General features: G+C 50.9%; 1 protein-coding gene across 1 annotated transcript in view; it reads left to right on the plus strand.

The window, feature by feature from the left end:
- Positions 1-19,415, plus strand: part of SHANK2 (SH3 and multiple ankyrin repeat domains 2) — a 617,206-nt gene that overhangs the window by 342,084 nt on the left and 255,707 nt on the right. The window contains exon 13 of the mRNA XM_006893221.1: positions 8,914-8,989. Coding sequence (XP_006893283.1) covers positions 8,914-8,989 — 76 coding nt within the window. The remainder of the gene's footprint in view (positions 1-8,913; positions 8,990-19,415) is intronic.

Genomic DNA, 19,415 nt, shown 5'->3' on the forward strand with positions numbered 1-19,415 from the left:
CAGGATAGAGCTCCCCACCATTCAGTGAACAGCGCCGTCACCCACAGAGGACCCCTGGGAAGTGATACCAGCGAGGATGGAGGGTCCCCATAAGTCGAAACCAGCAACAGTTGTGAGTTTGCATTTGGGTTAAGACAAAGGGGTGGAAACCTCCCACATAGCTACACCTGTGATTTCATCCAGAGATTAGAGTCAATCAGGGGTCCTGGGTCTGAAGGGGAGAGCAGTGGAAGAGGGGAGAGGCGAAGGAATGGGGTAGGGAGGTAACATGCTGCTTTCAGATCTTCAGAAAGCACTCGGTGTGCTCTGGGTCTCACCTGGGGAGTAACCGCCAGCGGCGTGCAGATGAGTGTTCACCACAGCATCACATGGGGGTGGCCTGCTTCCTCCAGTGACAGGCACACTGGGTGCTGAACACCAGCACCTGCTGGGAAGCGCCTGCTTGCATGGGTCTCTGCACTGGGCTCTGGGGACCTCTGGTGGGCATGCCCCCACGTGCACCCTCCTGTCCCACCACATCCGCATCTTAGAAACCCTCACTCTCGTGGGCATCCTTGTCTGGGTTCTGGGTTGCCCACCACCAGCTGTCATCACTGGGACCCCCTTTCCCCCATCTGTCCTCTGTGCTCCACAGCATGCAGAGTCCCCTCCCGGGGCCTGGCCAGCTCTCTGTCCTTGACACTGGCCTGTCCCCTGGGTCCCTCTAAGTTGCCTGTGAACCAGTCCCAGCAGGTTCTCCAGCCCCAGCACTGCTCCCTTCCCCGTTCCTGTCCACTGGGTTCTGACCCCTGTCGCCCCACATGTGCAGAACGGAACTGCCCCCCTGGCTTTCACGGTGGTGACCTTTCAGAAGAGACCACCAGATCTCTCTTCTGAGGCACCTCCAAGGGGGTCCACTCACCTTTTAGCTGGTAGCATGTAACCACCTGCCCAGCCAGCCTCGCCCCCCTGTAATTGCGCTGTGAGTGGCCTGAGGACTGAGAGTTCAGCTGCTGGTGGAAGGTTGTGGCTTCGAGCGTCCAGCACCTCTGCAGGAGAGAGGCCTGACACTCTACCTCCCAGAGTGGAGCCTGGGAAACCTGTGGGCAGTTCTGCTGTGCCACACAGGAGTCCGCTCCATGGCATCTAACACCTGATAACACCTGACTTGTACCGAAGTTTCTGTATCTTTGAGATGGAATGACAACAGCACTGGCCACTGGCCTGGAGGTGAATAAGGGGACACAGTGAACACAGAGAGAGCACTTGGCCATTATCCCCGCCACTTACCCTCCCTCCTGTGACTTGCAACTCCTGTGGGGACAGAGACAAGTTTCCCTGATAACCTGGATGCCCTCAGCCTGCCATGCACCTGCATACACAAACCCAGAGTAGGCACAGTTCATCAGGGCCCCTTTTGTGGCCCTGATAACGGACCCAGAGCAGGTCAGAGGTGTGGTAGATGCCATCGAGTCAGCTCTGATGCCGTGTGGAGCAGCGTGAGTCCTGTCCTGTCCGCTCGGTCTCCGCTGTGCCGGCCGCCGGGTCTGCCCATCTGCTCTTCCTTCCCCTCACTGACCCTCTGCCTTCGCAAGCGCCGTGTCCTTCCCAAGGGACTGACTTCTCCTGATAACGTGTCCAGAGTGCTTGAGTTGAGGTGCCCCATCCTTCTAAGGGGCATTCTGGCTGCCCGTCTCCCAGGACAGGGGTGTGTGTGTGTCCCCATGGCAGACTGCGTCGTTGCTGTTGCATGCTGGTACGTCCGAGCCGACCCGTAGCTGACCTGCGGCGGGTTTTCAAAGGCGGTGAGTCACACAGGAGACTGCCCGTCCTCCTACAGAGCAGCTGGTAGATTTGAACCAGGTGCCTTGGGGATTACAGTGCCCTAGCCCTAGGCCACCAGAGCTCCCTAGCAATCCATTGTTGTTATGTGCCATCGAGGGGCTGTGACTCACAGCAACCCTGTGTCCAACAGCTCTCAGCCCTGCCCTATCCTGAGCCAGTCTCATCAGCCCCAACAACCCAGTGCTGCTTCTCCAGTCACTGTGTCCCTCCATCTAATCCTGGGGCTTCCTCTCCTGTGCTGTCCCTCCGCCCTTGCACGCATGATGTTTTTCTTCAAGGACATCAAGGAGCTGGGAAGCAGTTCCAGTTTTGGCATATAGCTCTCAGGATTCCACTGTTTTACTTCCTTTTAGATTCCAGAAGACAAGATGATCGCCACTTTTAGGTAATTGGGAGGAACTGATAGGGCACTTTGACTACTGTGGACAGATAGAAAGAAAGAAAAAAAAAAAGAAACAGCTTCTGCCTTTGAGGAGAGTTACTATATTCGTAGAGTACTTCCCAGAAGCATCAGCCAGCCTTTTTGTATGGTAGTTCTAATTGATCGCTCACGCTCTGTCCCTGTGTTTCAGTGTGACTGATTAGAAACATTCTACTGTTGGGGAATTACTGTGTATATGTAATTGGCTTCCATTGAGTTTCCAGTTCTCACCTGCTGCAGAGGGTCAAGGACTGCAGCCTTCAGTATGGACTGAGGCTCAATGTCAAGAAGACAAAGATTCTCACCACTGGACCAATTGGCAGCATCAGGATGGATGGCGAAGAAATTGAGATTGTTCACAGCTTCAGTTTGCTCGGCTCCATGGTCAACACTCTTGGCACCAGCAGCCAGGAAATAAAAAAAACGTATCACGATGGGAAAGTCTGCTGTTAGGGACCTCTCTAAAGTACTTAAGAGTAACAGTGTCTCTCTGGAGACTAAGGTGTGTCTGATACAGGTCATGGTCTTTGCAATCGTTTGTTATGCATCAGAGAGCTGGACAATGACTAGGGAGATAGAAGGAGAATTGATGCCTTTGAGCTGTGGTGCTGGAGAAGAGTGTTGAATGTACCGTGGACTGCCAAGAAAGCAAACAGATTCAGCCTAGAGAGGGTTAAACCAGGCTACTCCTTGGAGGCAAGGATTCTGGGGCTTCGTCTGACTTACTTTGGACATGTTGTAAGGAGAGACAGGTCCTTGGAGAGGGACATCATGCTTGGTAGGGTGGAGGGACATCGCAGGAGGGGAAGACCCTTTATGAGGTGGAATTCAGTGACTGGGGTAATCGGGATGGGTGTGTCAAAGGCAATGTGATTGGCACAGGACAGACCAGGGTTTAGGGCTGTTGTACATAGGGTCGCTGTGAGTCGCAAACAACTCAATGGCACATAACAACAACAACAACAACAATGTATTTCATTCATATAGTTAATATATTTCAGTATTTCAAGGACTAGTCCCTCCTTGCCACGTGCCCAAAGTATGTGAGACGGAGCTTCACAATCCTAGCCTCCAAGGAGCACCTTGGTTTCACCCTCTCTAGGGTTGATGTGTTTGTTCTCTTGGCAGTTTAGAGTATGTTCAATCCTCTTCTCCAGCACCACAGCTCAAAGGCATCTATTCTTCTCTTATCGTCCGTAATCCTTGTCCAGCTCCCTGACACATAGCAAGTAATTATGAAGACCATGGTCTGTATCAGGCTCACCTTAGTTTCCAGACTGACATCATTACTCTTCAGCTCTCTTAGAGAGGTCCCTGACAGCAGACTTTCCAAATGCAATTCATTTTTTGATTTCTTGACTGTGAAGCCAGCTAGCTGGAGTGGTTAACACTATCTCTTCTTGATCATGAAGCTCTCAGTTGGCCCAGGGGTGAGGGCCTTCTTTTCCTTGATGGTGAGCTCCAGTCCATATTGAAGACTACAGCATATGCAGTATTCTTAGCCGACACCACAATTCAAACACATCAGTTCTTCCTTGGCCTCATTCGTTGTCCGACATTCACTTGCAGGTGAAATGGCTGAAGGGGCCCTGGCGTGGCCCAGCCAGGTGCAGCTTGATCTTTGCCATCTTCATAGGCCATTTTCTCGATTTTATGGGCTTGGCTGACATCATTAATAATTTAGGAAGCCCTGGTAACAGAGTGTGTAATGTGTCAGATTACTAACCAAAAATTTGGCTGTTTGAATGTACTGGCCACTTTCAAGTGGAAGATGGGCGGGCGGTCTCCTCCCAGGGAAGGGCTGTTGTGAGTCAGAACCATGCTGATGGGCGTGGGGTTTGGTGGCATAGTGGGTTAAAGCATTGAATTTGTAACTGAAAGATCAGTGACTCAAATCTACCAGTCATTTCACAGGAAAGCTGAGACCGTCTCCACCTCATTGAGACGCAGTGTCTCAGAAGCACAGTGAGGGGTACACGAGCTGGAACTGAGTCCACCGCAGTGAGGTAGGGGGGGAGGGGGGCTTAGTGGCTAAAGAATTTAGCTGTTGGTGAGCAAGAAGGCGGCTCTAACCCATGCCGTGGGTCCGCGAGACCTGGTGCTCCGTCCTGCAAAGGTTACCCTTTTGGAAACCTTGTGAGGCAGTTCTCCGCTGTCCGGGTGGGTCAGGGCATGCAGAAATCCACTTGGCAACGAGTTACAGTTCAGCTCACCATATTCTCTTCCTGTTTTACTTGTCCAGAATCCATGAGGTCACATTCTTCTTTGTCTGTTAAAGCTTGCCCAGTGACCTGAAGGAGCTGTCATCCCATAATCCCTTACACCTTTTTCTTTAGAACACAGCTCCAGTTTACAAGGCTTCTCTGGTATCTGTGCATACTGTTACTAGGAACGGTGCTTAGCATCTGTGGGGAGACAAGAAAGCTTGGTGTTTTCACAAGTGACCCCATGCGGGGCTTGGGGGCTGCAACCTTCCTCATTGAGGATGAGTGAGGTGGCCTGACCCATGACTTGGAAGTGCTTCTTCCTTGGCAATGTGTCTCTAGCCTGGGCCAAACCCCAGGGCTCGGCATGGAAGCTTTTGAGGTGGTGAAGGGAGATGTCTGGGCCATTCTCCCTTTCCCGGCCTCCCAGCTGGTCAGTTGAATGCTCCCTGGCAGGAAGCAGCATGGGAGCCTCCGCGGTGCACCAGGAGAGCCTCTCTGAGGGGTTTACTGCCCTCTGGGGGACGTTTGGAGATTGTAGATACTTTTCTTCATTGTCAGACAAGCAGGTTGAAGTAGGGAAACACATGGTTTTCTGGGGACCCGCGCGTCAGCCAGAGCTGTGCTCCCTGGAGCTTTGATGCCTGATCTGTGGAGAAGTGAGTCACCCGGCTTTTCGCCGAGCCCCTCTGGGTGGGCTTGGAACTCACAGCGCACTGACTGAGAGCGCCATTCGGGGACTCCAGTGAGCTAGAAAAGAAGGGACCCTGGGGAGGCTCTCAGCAGGAAGGACAGTTCTCAACAGAGGCCCCGGAGGCCCTGCTGGACTGTGCTCCTCTCACCTGGAACAAGGCTGGTGAGACTGGAGGGCCGTGTGTGAGCAGCAGAGGCTTCCTGGGAGGCATGGCCTCGGTTCCCCCCACCACAATCCTTTGCGCACCACAGTAAGATGAGTCACACAACTGGTTTGGTCTCCCAGGGCGTGTGAAAGTTGTTACCTAAGCTGTAGTCCGCTGAGGGGTCCTGATGATGCGGTTGGTACGTGTTGCCCTGCTGACCAGAAGGTCCATGGTTTGAATCCCCTGGCCGCTCTGAGAGCTGAGGGTGGGCTGGCTGCAGCTGGAAAGGCCCGTTCTGGTACCTTTGCCCCGGGGACACGCCTGCAGGTGCACGCTCACACGCATGCACACTCACACACACTCTGTCCTCTTGGTTCCTGGGTCTGGGCTCTCTAACCCCAGCCAGGACCTGCCCCGGTCAGTCCCCAGCGCCACGTGGGAGTTGAAGCCCCACAGAGGGAGGAGAACCTCGGTCCCAGGGAGCCCTCAGTGCTGCATCTCTTGTGGCTTCGTGCACACTTCCACTGACCCCTGCGAAGAGCTCCGGTCCTGCTGGCCCCTCCAGCCCAGGACACGTAGCCCCCACGTGGCTCCCCCACAGCTGCCCCGGCCAGGCACTGCCCGGCCTACTGGCTCCCTCTCCATTATCCAATGAGCACCAAGGTCAGAGGTCAAGGTGCTGCCCCCACCCATCTGAGCCCCTGAGAACGAACCCACAATCCCTGCCTCCTGTGGGACCCCATTCCTCTGAGGCTTTTCCCAGGCCCCTGGGAGGGCCCAACCCACAACCTTCATCCTTATGACACACCTCCAAACCCTTTCCCTGAAAGACTGATTTTCGGGGTCTGTCTCTGAGTTTCCAGGGCCCTACCTCCTCAAAGGCTCTTTCTGATCTCTCCCTGTGTTTGTGGCTTAGGAACTGCTTCCCAGTAGGACCGACGACCCGTAGTGTCCTTGGACATGTGCAGGACACAGGCTCAGGGTCCCGGCGATGGAAGTGAGGGAAGCAATACATGGGCCAAACACAGGAGCAGCAGGGGTCAGCAGAGGCGCTCAAGCAGCCATGAGGGACATGACCATGACCATTCTCTGTGAGCACTGCTCTGTATTCTCTCTGTGCCTTTGACCTCCGTTCAGCTGGGAGCTGACCAGAATAGGTCCTGACTGGAGTCAGAGGCCCCGGGCCCTGGCACTTAGAGAATAGTGAATGTATGTATGGGGAGAGGGGTGTGTGTGTGCGTGTGCGTGCATGTACTGGAGGAAGAAAGAGGTTCAAGGCTGGCCCGTGTCTGGCCTGGAGGGGCCTGTGTACACAGACCACTCCGAGAGGCAAGTGTTCTTGTGTGCTTATTGTTTAGTGATCAGCAGACCAGGTCAGCAGAGTTAGCTTCCAGGACTGAACAGGGAAGAGGAAAATCAAGGCCTGCCCTTGAGCAAATAAGAGAGCCAAGGGCAGGACACTCTCACCAGGGACAGACGTGTGTGGTCACAGAGGGGACGGACACTCTCACCAGGGACAGATGTGTGTGGTCACAAAGGGGACGGACACTCTCACCAGGGACAGATGTGTGTGGTCACAGAGGGGACGGACACTCTCACCAGGGACAGAGGTGTGTGGTCATAAAGAGGATGGGGCATCTCAGCAGGGACAGATGTGTGTGGACAGAGAGGATGGACACTCATCAGGTCACAGAGGAGATGGGGTATCTTGCCAGGGACAGATGTGTGGTCACAGAGGACGGGACATCTCAGCAGGAACAGATGTGTGGTCACAGAAGGGATGGTCTTGGAGCAGGGCCCTACCTGCCTTTAGCTGGTGACTTCTGACAGGTTGCTTCCCCATGCGCGTTTTTCTGTCATTGTCCTTGACATGAGGCCCAGGACACATGTTAGCCAGACCGGTCTGTCCCAGGGCAGGAGACAAGCTGGACAGGAGCATTGATAGCTCATTAAATTCTCTGGGGGGTTATCCAGTTCCTGACCGGGGACTAAAGAGGCACAGGAGAGGGGGTTACCCGGACATGAGGGAATCAGAGAGAAGATGTGACCTCTTTTGTTTGGAGGTGGTAGGGTTAAGTGAAGGCATGCACGTATGGCACCCAGGTCCAGGCCTGGTCCACGGTGTTGTTGTTGTTGTTGTTGTGTGCTGTAGAGTTAGAACCAAGCCTTCGCTGCCTCTCCGGCAGATTTTCAGGGGCAGTAGATCACAGAAGAGGGAACAGATGGTGCATTCGAACTGCGGACCTTTGAGTTATCAGCACAGTTCCTTACCACTGCACCACCAGACCTCCCTTTACACAGAAGGTGCTTATAAGCATCAGCCATGGTGAAGGGGATGGTGGAGCTTTTAGTCACGTGTGGGAGATTCAGATATTTAGGGCGTGATGAGGACGGGATGGGGAAGGATCTGGGAGCAAGTCTCAGAGCACCCAACACCCAGCAATGAGGTAGAAGGTTGTTTCCTGCTTTTCTAACAGTCTGGTGTGCGGAGACCAGGCTGTCCTCCAGCCCTCTCTCCTCTGTCCTACACGGCTTTGAACAGGCAGAGAGGAGGCTTCCAACCTTAGGAGGGACCAGCGTTGCATGAACTTACATCTCATTGGTGCAAATGGATCACGTGAGCTTAGCCAGTGCATGGGAAGCTGGGAAATGTAGTCCTTGGTCAGATGGCTGCGCCTTGCTGCTTAGGAAAAAAGAGCATGCAATTGTATTGACTCTGCACTGGGTTTCCTGAGCGTAGAGGAGACCTGGAGATGTTGATGTTCCCTGCTGCCCTGCAGTGTTCACCTCTGAATTGCGAATGTGTCCTGGACTTTGAGTAAAAGCATATACATTGTGTAGTAAGGAACTGGAAGGAACAGCAGAGCCGTTTACAAAACTTTGTGTTAGATTCCAGCCCCTGAAGCCAGTGGCACAATGTCCCTGCATTTCCTGCAAGGTTGGGGAAGGAGATTGTGTGGGAAATTGTATTAGGGTTAAACTGACCAGCAGCGCGAGGGCCTGCTGTTCTCAGGTTTCCCTTTGAGTTTTTATGAGCTGTTTCTCCTGCTCACCTGCCCCGTTCAAGCCCTGAGCTAGCTACTCGATCTAATTACATCGTTCGTATCATCTCCCCGTGAAATTTGCATCAATATCTGCTGAGTAAGGGAAGCCAACAGAAGACTTCATTAGGAACGTTGACCATGTTTGTTTGGATTTATTTTTCCCCAAATGAGAAGCAGATATCTTCTGGAAAGCGATCATAAACATCGCTTCTTTACCCCAAGGCCATCCTCGGTGCGTTCGTAGCCTGGCGATGGGGTCAGCTGCCCACTTCCGAGGCTGCTCTGTGCGATGCCACCAGCCACGTGGATGTTGTGGTTGCAGGGCCAGCTCCAGGACACTGTTCTCTGCACAGTCTGACCTCCTGGTCCCTGTGTGCCCAGGCCCAGGGCTTCAGCCTCTGCTTTGAGTTGTTCCGGAAGCTGCTTGGGACTCCCCATTCGGCCTGCCCTGGGCAGACCCCAGAACAAGGCCTCTCTCTCTTTCAACTCCTCCTCACTCCTTGTGGGTCAGACACCTCCAAGCCCCCATATGGTCTGGGCTGTCCCCTTTCTAATTATCTGCCCCCTTCCTTTCTATACAGAAACCCGTTCGGATCGCAGCAAGAAACTCTTCAGGCATTACACGGTTGGCTCGTACGACAGCTTTGATGCAGCCAGGTAAGAGACATTTTTTTCCTTGGCCAGGCCCTACCTGGGCTGAGATGCACCAATCCTCCAGGGAAGTGCTGATCCGTTCTGGCCCAGTTCAGAGTGCGCTGTGGCCCCGAGCACGTGGGTGCTGGATGAAGGGACCCGTCTTCAGAGCGCTACCTGGAAGGTTACACCTGGGTGGCCCGCAGTGTGGAGAACAGCTATCTAGGTGGGCCAGGAATATCTTTCCAAAGAGTAGAACGGAGCCTTGTCTAGGGGAAAGCAGTCAGAATGTGGAAGAATGTGGAGACTGAAGTTGGGCCCAGGAAAGATGGGGTCAGCATTCCCACAAAGCATCTCCTCATAGAGAATATGGGGGTGCTTGGCTGGGGGACACTCAGGACATCCACCCCAGGAATACAAGAATGCTGGGCTGGAGGAATAGCAAGCAGGATGTCCATTCACGGGGACTGTAGGGATGCTGGGCTCGAGGACAGTGTGCAGGACATCCCCTCACGGGGAATACAGCTGCGCTGGGCTGAGGGGGGCAGTGTGCTGGATGTCCACTCATGGGGAATTTGGGGATGCTGTGCTGGGGGGCAGTGTGCTGAATGTCCACTTACCGGGAATTTGGGGACGCCGTGCCGGGGAGGCAACATCCTGGATGTCCACCACTTATCAGGCATTTAGGGACGCTGTACTGGGGAGCAGTGTCCTGGACATCCCCTCACAGGAAATATGGGGACGCTGTGCTGGGGGGAAGCATCCTGGATGTCCACTTACCAGGAATTTAGGGACACTGTACTGGGGGGCAGCATCCTGGATGTCTACTTATGGGGAATATGAGGGCATTGTGCTGGGGGTCAGCATGCTGGGCGTCCACTTACCGGGAACATGGGGACAATGTGCTGGGGGGCAGTTTCCTGGACGTCCCCTCACAGGGAACATGCAGGCAGTGTGCTGGGGAACAGCGTGCACAGAGTTTCCGTCCTCGTAGGACACCTTCTCTGAATTTTCTCCTTCTCCCTGCCCATGCCCATTCTCATGCTCCCGCCATGTTGGAGTTTGTGTCAAGTCAGGCTTTTCCCTCAATGGGCGGTGACTCAGGTGGCAGGATCTTCTCAGCTTGCAGAGGGAATGGTGGGTTGGACCTGTGCCTTTGGTAACGCCAAGGGCCATGGTTTGACTTCACCGTAAACCCCTTGCTTATGCAGCCAGTGCAGTGGGTCATCAGCAGGTGTCCAGACACCCTTCCGTCCGGCACAGGGGTGCTCCAGGGTGGGACCGGGTGAGAGTCTTGCTCAGGTGGGGGGACCCTGCACTCTTTCCTACCTAGGGCTTGGTGAGCAGCAGGGAGCAGGAAATAGTCTGTGTCTGTGCAGCCCCAGGTCTCCCAGTGCTGACGCCGCTGGAGGGACCACCATGTGTGGATACAGACCCTCCATGCAGACAGTGGTCCTAAGGACAGTCGGCTCCACAGGGGTCAACATGGCACAGAAAGGGGATGGAAGTGGACACCATGGGGCCTGCTGGGGGCCAGAGAGCCTGCTCTCAGCCCTCTACAGCACCAGCTTGAAAACATCACAACTAAATGCCCCTCAGAGAGGACCCAGGGCACAAAGGGTTTATGACATACTTCTCAGACGTAGCTCCCAGCTGCTGTGGAGGGACCAAATCTGGAGAGGGGGTGGTGTGTGTGCGTGTGTGTGCGTGTGTGTGTGTGTGAGAGAGAGAGAGAGATGGAGGCAAAATTCATAGACCTGAAATTTACCTTTGATTTTTTTTTTATGACTGGAATGAAAATTTCTGGAACAAGCTGGTTTTCCATTCCATAATTCGGACTCATTTTCATTAGTGGTGTTGATGACAATCCTCGCCACGTTGCAGGACTCTTCCCACTTCCCCTTTGAATGTCGTGTTTCCATTCAGCCTTTTTTCCTCTTTCTGTGGCTGACCGCTGGGCATATGCTGTCCTGCTGCTCCTGTGTGGCTGGCTGTTCCAGGGACCCTGCCTGGTGTTATTGTTCACCTTATGAGCTTAGCTGAAATTTGAGCCACTGGGTGGGTGGAGGCTGAGTAAGGTCATCATCTTGGGAGTCTGGAGACCACAGCCTCATGGCCTCACCGGTCTCCATCAGGCCTGATTCTTGTTATCATTCATTCTAAGCTCTGACCCACGTTTTTCTCCCACTTTACTGGGACCTTCTCTTATGATCCCTTATTGAGTGGTCTGCAGAGGTGACTGGGCACCGTCGCCTCAGTGGTATTCCAAGCCTTGCGACCATCACCTCCAGGTAGTTTCAGAACATTCTCATCCTCCTCCAGAGGAGATCCCAGGCCCACAAGCAGTCCCTCCCCGTTCCGCGTGACCCCAGCCCCAGAAACTGCAAATGTCTCTTTTGTCTTTGTGGATCCCTGTCCTGGACATTTTATAACAGGGAATCATAAGACACATGGCCTTCTTTCACACAACGTAGTTTTTCATAGTTCATTCGTGTTCTGATGTAAGTCAGAACTTCCTTTCTCTTTATGGCCCAGTATGCCTTCCAAGACAAATTGGCTTATTCTTTTTTCTTTTAAATTTTATTTCATTTTTTTTTGTGTGTGTGTGTGTGTGTGTGTGTGTGTGTGTGTGTGTGTGTGTGTGTACCGTCAAATCAGATCTGACTGGTACAGGAGGCGATTACCCCAGCTTCTCCAGCAGAGCATCTGGTGGATTCGAACCTCTTACCTCTGGGATTGCAGTGCAGCTTCTTGCCACCAGAGCTCCAGATTGGCTTATTCTGCGGCAGTCCAGGGCATGTTCAGCTTTCTTTACCACCATCCAAATGCACCAGCTCTTTTTCTCTCTTCCTTTGTTAACTTCATTGTTCACTTTCCATATGCGTATGAGACAATTGAAAAAGCCGTGTTTCGGAGCAGAAGCGCCTTGTTTGAAAGGGCCGTGCTTCCTCTTCCACCCTGTGAAGAGGTCCTTGGCAGCAGCTTTACCCGATGCAGTATAGGCTTGGATTTTTTGACTGCTGCCTCCGTGGATGTCAGTCCAAGTAAAATGAAATCCTTGACAACTAAGAGCAGTGAGAGGACTACTTATTAATGTTCCGCCTTGAACTGCCAGGAGAACAAACAAATCTGTCGTGTAAGAGGCGCGGCTGGAATGTTCCTTAGATTCAGGGAGAGACAGACTTCATCTCACCCTCTATGGACATGTTGTCAGGGGGAACCAGTCCCTGGAGAAAGGCTTCCTGCTTTATAAAGGGGAAGGTCAGGAATAAAGGGGAAGACCTTCAATGAGATGGACTGACACAGACTCAGAGTGGGTTCACACATGGCATCATTGTGAGGGTGACGCAGGGAGGTAGTGCCCTGTTGTCTTGTACTTGGGGTCTCTTTGAGTCATAGTCAACTTGATGGCTCCTCTACACAACCTGCTACGTGCACACCCCACCAATTCACTGGCTCATTGATTCATGCTCACTCTTACCCACCCATTCATCTCCCGGTTCATTCACTCATTTGTTCACCTATCCGTCCATCCTACATGCATACATAACACTTACACATATGTACGTACACACCTACCCGTTCATCCATTCATCCACTCACTGAATCATTCTTTTTATCCATCCACACTGATTCATCCACACACTCAGTGATCCAACCTATTCATCCAGTTAAACAACCAATAATCTAGCCACCAAACCATCAATCCAGAAACCCATTTGCCATCCACTCACTCACACATCCTTACACCAAACCATCGATCCATTCATTCATACCTGCCCTTTTGTGTGTTGATCAAGCCAGTCATCCGTTAACGCTGGCATCCATCCGTCTTCCGGTCCATCACTCATCAGTTCTTCCATCTCCGGTCTCACCCTCTGTGCTTTCACCCACCTCCCCTGTCCATCCGTTCAGCCGGGATTTACTGAATTCCGACCTACTCAGTGAGCTCAGATACAGAGTAAACACAGTCTTATGCAGGTTACATCAACTGGTGGGAGAGAATTAAGGTTAATAAGCAAGCCATAACGTTTCGTTTTGTTGCTGATTCCACAAAACAGATTATCAGCACCATCATAAGACCACTTGGGCAGTGTGAGGGTTAAGCTTGTGCGTTAACTTGTCCTGGACCGTTGTCCTCAATGATTTGACTGTTATACAATGATGATGTTGCTGTTGTTAGGTGCCATCGAGTCGCGTACAACTGATAGCGAGTCTATGAACAGCTGACCCGACCCCTGCCCTGTCCTGTGCCGTCCTCATCATCTCTGACACACCACAGGCCGTGGCTGACGTCACTGTGTCAACCCATCTCATTGGGGGTCATTCCTCCCCTTTGCTGAGCCGTCATCTTTCCAAGCCTGACATGATACACATTTGGTTTTTTTTTCTATAATTATATTTTATTAATTTTCATAAACATTTACAGAGATTTTGGGCTTCCACTCATTCATTGTTGCACTATTCTCTCTACCCTCCTCGCAGTTTGTTCTTGTCCAAATGCCACAGTGCTTGTCAAAGCCAGTTCTGATTAATCTTCTTTGTCAGTGTATCCCTTGCCATTCCCTATCACTCCTCCCTGAGAGAGACTTCACCCTGAGTCATAAGGAAAAGGGGATGGCGTATTCTCTTAGCTACTTCCTGCTGAAAAGGGACGCTGTGGGTTTCAGGGTGAAGATCTTCTCTCACTACTCTAAAGGGCCCCTTTGGCAGTAGGAAACACATAGACTATTATGGAGATTGATTTTGGAATTTAGATGCACTCTTATTGATTGTGCTTGGCTGTACATGTTCATATCCTTGAAGATGTATCATGGGGGTGTTGCAACCTAGAAGACACAAATTTGACTAATAAGTTATAAGTACATGAGTCCAGAAATTATGGAAAGTAAAAGAAAAGATTCTTTCATTGTTTTACAAACCCTCCCCCAGGTCCCCTCCACCATGTAGCCCTCGCTCTAGTCTCCTGTGATGACAGACATGATACACATTTGTAAGGATGAACTTTGTGATTCAGGAATGATGTTATCATCCTTCATGATGTGGTTGGCCAGTCGCTGGGTACCTGGGCCTACACATTCTTATATCCATTTATATCTATGTAATTTATGAACTCTTGTAATCATTCTTTTTTTTTCCCAGAAGTTGCAAGAGAGTTTATTATACTAATCACTCTGATTACTGTAATAACATACTACGCTCTGATGGCCTAGTGGGTAAGGAGCTGCTCTGCTAACCCAAAGTATGTAGTTCAAATGCACCAGCTGCTCTGCTGGAGGAACGCGGGCAGTATTTGGAGGGGCAGCCAGGGGTCAGTTCCAACTTAAAGGTACATAACAACAACAAACATACCCGTCAGTGTGAATCTTACATTGCAAAGAGTTACGCAGATTTAGAGTTATGTACAATCAACAGTTTATTTGTTACAAATACATTTTTTTTTCAGCAGCCGTGGTGGGTCCTGTTACATTACCGTTTTTTTTAAAAAATTTTTTATTAATGTCAATGAAAATTTACAGAGACTTTGGGTTTCCATTCATTCATTGTTGCACTTTTCTCCCCTCCCAACCCACCCCGCTAGTACACGACCCTCTAGGAAAAGTAAAAGAAAAATCTTTCATTGTTTTACAAACCCTCCCCCAGGTCCACTCCACTATGCAGCCTTCGCTCCGAACTCCATGTCATGACAAAAATACCTAATCACATATCCCTTTTAAACCGTTTTCTCCCTCATCTGTTTCAATGCAGTATACATTATTGAACCCATCATTCTCAGTGTCCCTCAACCCCAAGGTCAGTCCTGTTTTACAACAGTGGCACCATGCAGAATTTGTCCTTTTGTGACTGAGATACTTCACTCAGCATAATGTCCTCCAGGGTCACCCATTCTGAATAATACTGCATTAGTTCCTTGGTTTTCAATGCAGCATAGTATTCCATTGCGTTGATATACCACAGCTTCTCTATTCATTTGTTTGTTGATGGGCACTTGGGTTGTTTCCAGCTCTTTGCTATTGTGAACAAAGCCGTGATAAACGTGGGTGTGCATATATCTGCTTGGATGTCAGTTATGGTCTTTTGGGGGGTATATTCCCAGTATTGGAATTGCTGGGTCAAATGGTATCTCAATTTGCAACTTTTTGAGAAAGCAACACACCACCTTCCAGAGTGGTTGCACATGTAATCATTCCTTTAGAGTAAACAGTTTCTGGTGTATTTGTGAAATAGTGAATCAGTCACCACTCTCTCTGATGGTGTAGTTCTATAGAGAGCTGTGCTGATAACCCCAGACTGTCTCTCTGGTGGTTCAAATCTGTCAGTAACTTCAAAGGAGGAAGATGAGCGGTCTCCTCCTGTGTGACTTAGAACCTTGGACACCCAATGAAGGCTCAATTATGAGTCAGATTGACTCAAAGACTATGCATTTTCAGTTAATCCTCAATAAAGAATATTGCATACACCATGAACTGCCAAAAGAATAAACAGATCTATCTTGGAAAGAGTACAACTGAAGTGCTCCTAGGAGCGAAAGTGGTGAGACTTTGCCTCACATACTCTGGGCGTGCTGTCAGGAGAGGCCCGTCCCAGCAAAAGGTCATCACGTGGAGTAAAGCAGAGAGCCCGTGAAAGAAAGGAAGCCCCTCACTTAGCTGGGTCCACACAGTGACTGCAACAGTGGACACGGAGCCCAGTAGAGATCGTGATGCCGGTGCAGGACCTGGCGGATTTCTGTGCCCTGGTGCAGGGGTTGCTGAGGGTGGGGGCTGACTAAACGACAGCTGACAATAGTCCCTTGGTGGTGCAGTGGTTTAGCATCCAGCTGCTGTCTGGTAGGTTAGCAGTTCATACCCGCTGAGCAGCTCTGGAGGAGAAAAGACCTGATGATTGGCTCCCAACAAGATTCTCGTGCAGAGAATCATTTCCTCAGTCACATGGAATTGCTGAGTCAGAATCAACGCGGTAGCACTTAACAATGATTTCAGAATGTTCCATCACCCCAAACAAGAGCCCTATTCTCACTAGCAGGCACTTCTTACTCACCTCAAACTCCAGGCCCCGAGCAGCCACTCATTCGCTTCCCTGTCTCTGTCAGGATCGCATAGAGCTGGACCCCAACATCAGAAGACCTCTTGGCTCTGACTTCTGTCACTAAGCATGTTTCCAGGTTCATCTGTGCTGTGGCATGTTTGAGGACTCTGGTTCTTTTTTATTCTGTCTGTCTGTCTCTCTTTCCCTTTCTCTGTTTCTCTCTCTCTCTCCCCCCCCTCTCCTCTCTCTCTTTCTCTTTCTCTCTCTCCCCCCCTCTCCTTCTCTCTCTCTCTCCCCTCCCCTCTCCCTCTCCTTCTCTCTCTCTTTCCCTCCCCTCTCCTCCCCTCTCTCTCCCTCTCTCTTTCTCACACACACGCCTTGTTCTGTTCCACCTTGTGCCGGGAGCATCTTTCTACCGAGCCTCTGGTGGATATTTTTAGCCGCAGGCCTCCTCCTTGATCAGGGGGTATGCGTAGGAGAGTGTGTGAGTGTAATTAAAAGTGATTAGAATTTTGTTTTGGGGTTTTTGTTTTTATTTTTTGGGTTTTCTTTTTTGGCTTTTATTTAAGGAAGCCTGAATCTGGAGCAGCATAGTAATCCCAGCCTAAGATCTCGGGGAAAGGAAGGGCTACGCGTCATCTGGAGTGGGCATTTGTTTGCAGGCAGCCGGCCAGGTGCGTTCGGTACCGAACGTGTGTGCTCTTCAAGCTAATGACCCTCGCTCGGGTCCGCCCAGGTGGCCTGCAGCTCTGCTTTCTGTGCTGGGGTCCTGGGAGTTCTGGGAGTCAGGCTTTGGTTAGCAAAGCTTCCCCAGCCTAAGTGGCAAGTAGGTGAGGGGCTGGCCATCCGATTCGTTAATGGGCACTTGGGAGGCTTCATTTCACCAAGTGAATGTTTTATAACCTCCCCTAATCCTCAGTGCCTCTGACTAGCCACTGGCCTGTGAACAATTTGCTGCCCCTTCTGCTAAGCTGTGCCTTCTGTGTTAATCCTCCAAATGTCCAGCTGCATCTGAAGTGGTGTGTGGCACGCGCATGTTCTAAGCAAGCCAGAGGCATGCCCTGACCATCCTCTGGGTGCAGAGCAGGCGCTCTTTCCTGTGTTAATAACCAGAGGACGCCTTCCCTCAGCACCCCCCCCTCCCGTCGCCATGGTGATGGTAAACAGGAAGCTGGCGGGGAGAGCGCTGGCTCCGGTACATCTGCCTGCTCTTGTCTTGACACCCGTTTGTGTGTTCATTTATTCTCCTTACTTGAAGCGCTTACAGCAGCCTTTGTCGAGTCCTGTAAATAACGTCTGCGAAATGCCAGCCAACAAAACGGTCACAGAGCTGATCTGCGCAAGGAGGGTCACCCTGTGGCTTTGTAGGTTTCCTTCTGTAAGTGTAAATGTTTGTGCACAGAGGTGTGGACTTGTAGGTTTCCTCTGTGAGTGTAAGTGTTTGTGCACAGAGGTGTGGACTTGTAGGTTTCCTCTGTGAGTGTAAGTGTTTGTGCACAGAGGTGTGGAAGGCCCACAGTCCCTGTAGACCACTCGAGGAAGACGTTCGTTTTGCCAGCCCACCATCTCAGAGCCTCCAGGTCTGGCCGATCTTTCTTGAGCTCCGGCAGGTCAGTCCTGAGCACTTATATGGTGCTGGATTTTGATGTGGGGTCCCCTTTCCATTTCCTAATGTCCCCACATGGGCGCCATGCTGAGGTTACTGCATCCACTCCATAAAGGAGTGGGCAGAGATTGTGATGGTCAAGGTCATGTGTCCACTTGGCTAGATTGTGAGTCTCTGTGGGTTGGCACATTTTATGTTATCATCTTCATTTGTGTTGTGATACGAGCAGCCAGTCTGTCCAAGGGCATGTTTCCTTGGGACATGACTTCCATCCTCACATATGGAGGTTCCAGTAAACCTCGGTCTTGCATCCAACATGTGATCCATTCCCTTTCAGTTGTTGGGATGTGAACGTGCCATCTGACATGCAGATGTTGAGATTCACCGTAGCTGTGATACCTGACTCAGGAGAAGCCTCTAGCCTGACACCTGACCTACAGATTTGGGACTTGTCAGTTTTTCCAACTACAAAAGCTTAAAATAAGTGTCTCTCTTGCTCTTGCTCTCTCTCCTTCTATCTCTATAGATAGATCTCTGTCTCTTGTCTGTCTGTGTTGTTGTAAAAAGCCATCCTGTTGGAACTGACTCACAGCTGACCCTCCAATAGATTTTCACAAGCCATAAATGGCATGAGAGGAAAGACCCCATCGTTCTTCTGCAGAAGAGCTGATGGATTCGAACCACATGCCTTTGGGTTGACAGTGCAACTTCTTACCACCCAAGGACCCGATCTCCCTATATATCTGCTGTGTGTGTCATTGGTCAGAACCGATCCATAGCTGACACTCCAGTGGGTTTTCAGAGGCAGTTAATCATGCAGGAGGAGATTGTCCAGTCTTCTCCCATCGAGCAGCTGGTGGATTCGAACTGCATGCCTTTAGGCTTTTTTTACCATTAGGCCTCCAGAGATAGGTAGGTGGGTGGATAGATGGATGGACAGATGGATGGATAGATGGGTGGACGGACAAATAAATCCACCTGTCTATAGATCTATTTACATCTATATCTATAGAGATATATTTTTTTCATTAGTTTTTATCTTTAGAAAACCCAGCTTAAGATATTTGGTACTGAGAGTGGTTCTAGAGGAAGGAATTTCTGAGGGTGAGCGTCTGAGTTTTTATCGAGTCTGTCTAGTCTTAGAGACACGGGTGGCAACCTCTAGTAGTAGAGAGAGACTCAGTCACAGTGTGAGGTGTCGATAGAATTACACAACGCACCACTATCATTGGATCAAGTGTTTGTGAACACAGACTCCAGAGGGTTGCGTATTTGGTGCTTTCCTACTATTTGGTCATAATGGCAAGTGTAAAGAATCTGGTTGGTTGATTCTATTTTTGTTAGATGATGTGGTAAAAGAAAGAGTCGAACTCTGAGTTTCCAGACCTGAGCTCAAGTACAGCCTCCAGGACCTAGAAATGGTCACCTGTGCCCTGAAAGAAAGCCTGTTTCTTCTGGTAACAGAGCAGATAGTGCCAGAAACCAAATCTAGACTCCTATCCTCAGGGTGGCCGGGTTACTGTGCCAGCTGGATATCTAACCTCAAACAATATCTGAACCTAAAGTGAAGGCAGAAAGAAATGAGATCGTAAGAAATGAGATCCTGACTTGGCCAGGGACTTGCAGCGGGTCATCAGGAAGCTGGGGACATTTGTGGTTGCTGTTGGTGCTTTCGAGGTGACTCAGTCACAGCGACTGTGCGTACAGCTCGTCACACTGTGCCCAGTCCTGCGCCGTCCTCACAGCGTGCTGTTTGTGTAAGCCCGTTGTTACTGTCGTGAATCCTTATCACGGGGGAGCTTCCTCTGTCATCAA

This window comes from Elephantulus edwardii, unplaced genomic scaffold (assembly GCF_000299155.1).
Source record: "Elephantulus edwardii isolate Elephantulus edwardi_28Jun2011 unplaced genomic scaffold, EleEdw1.0 scaffold00126, whole genome shotgun sequence".
Lineage (NCBI taxonomy): Eukaryota > Metazoa > Chordata > Mammalia > Macroscelidea > Macroscelididae > Elephantulus > Elephantulus edwardii.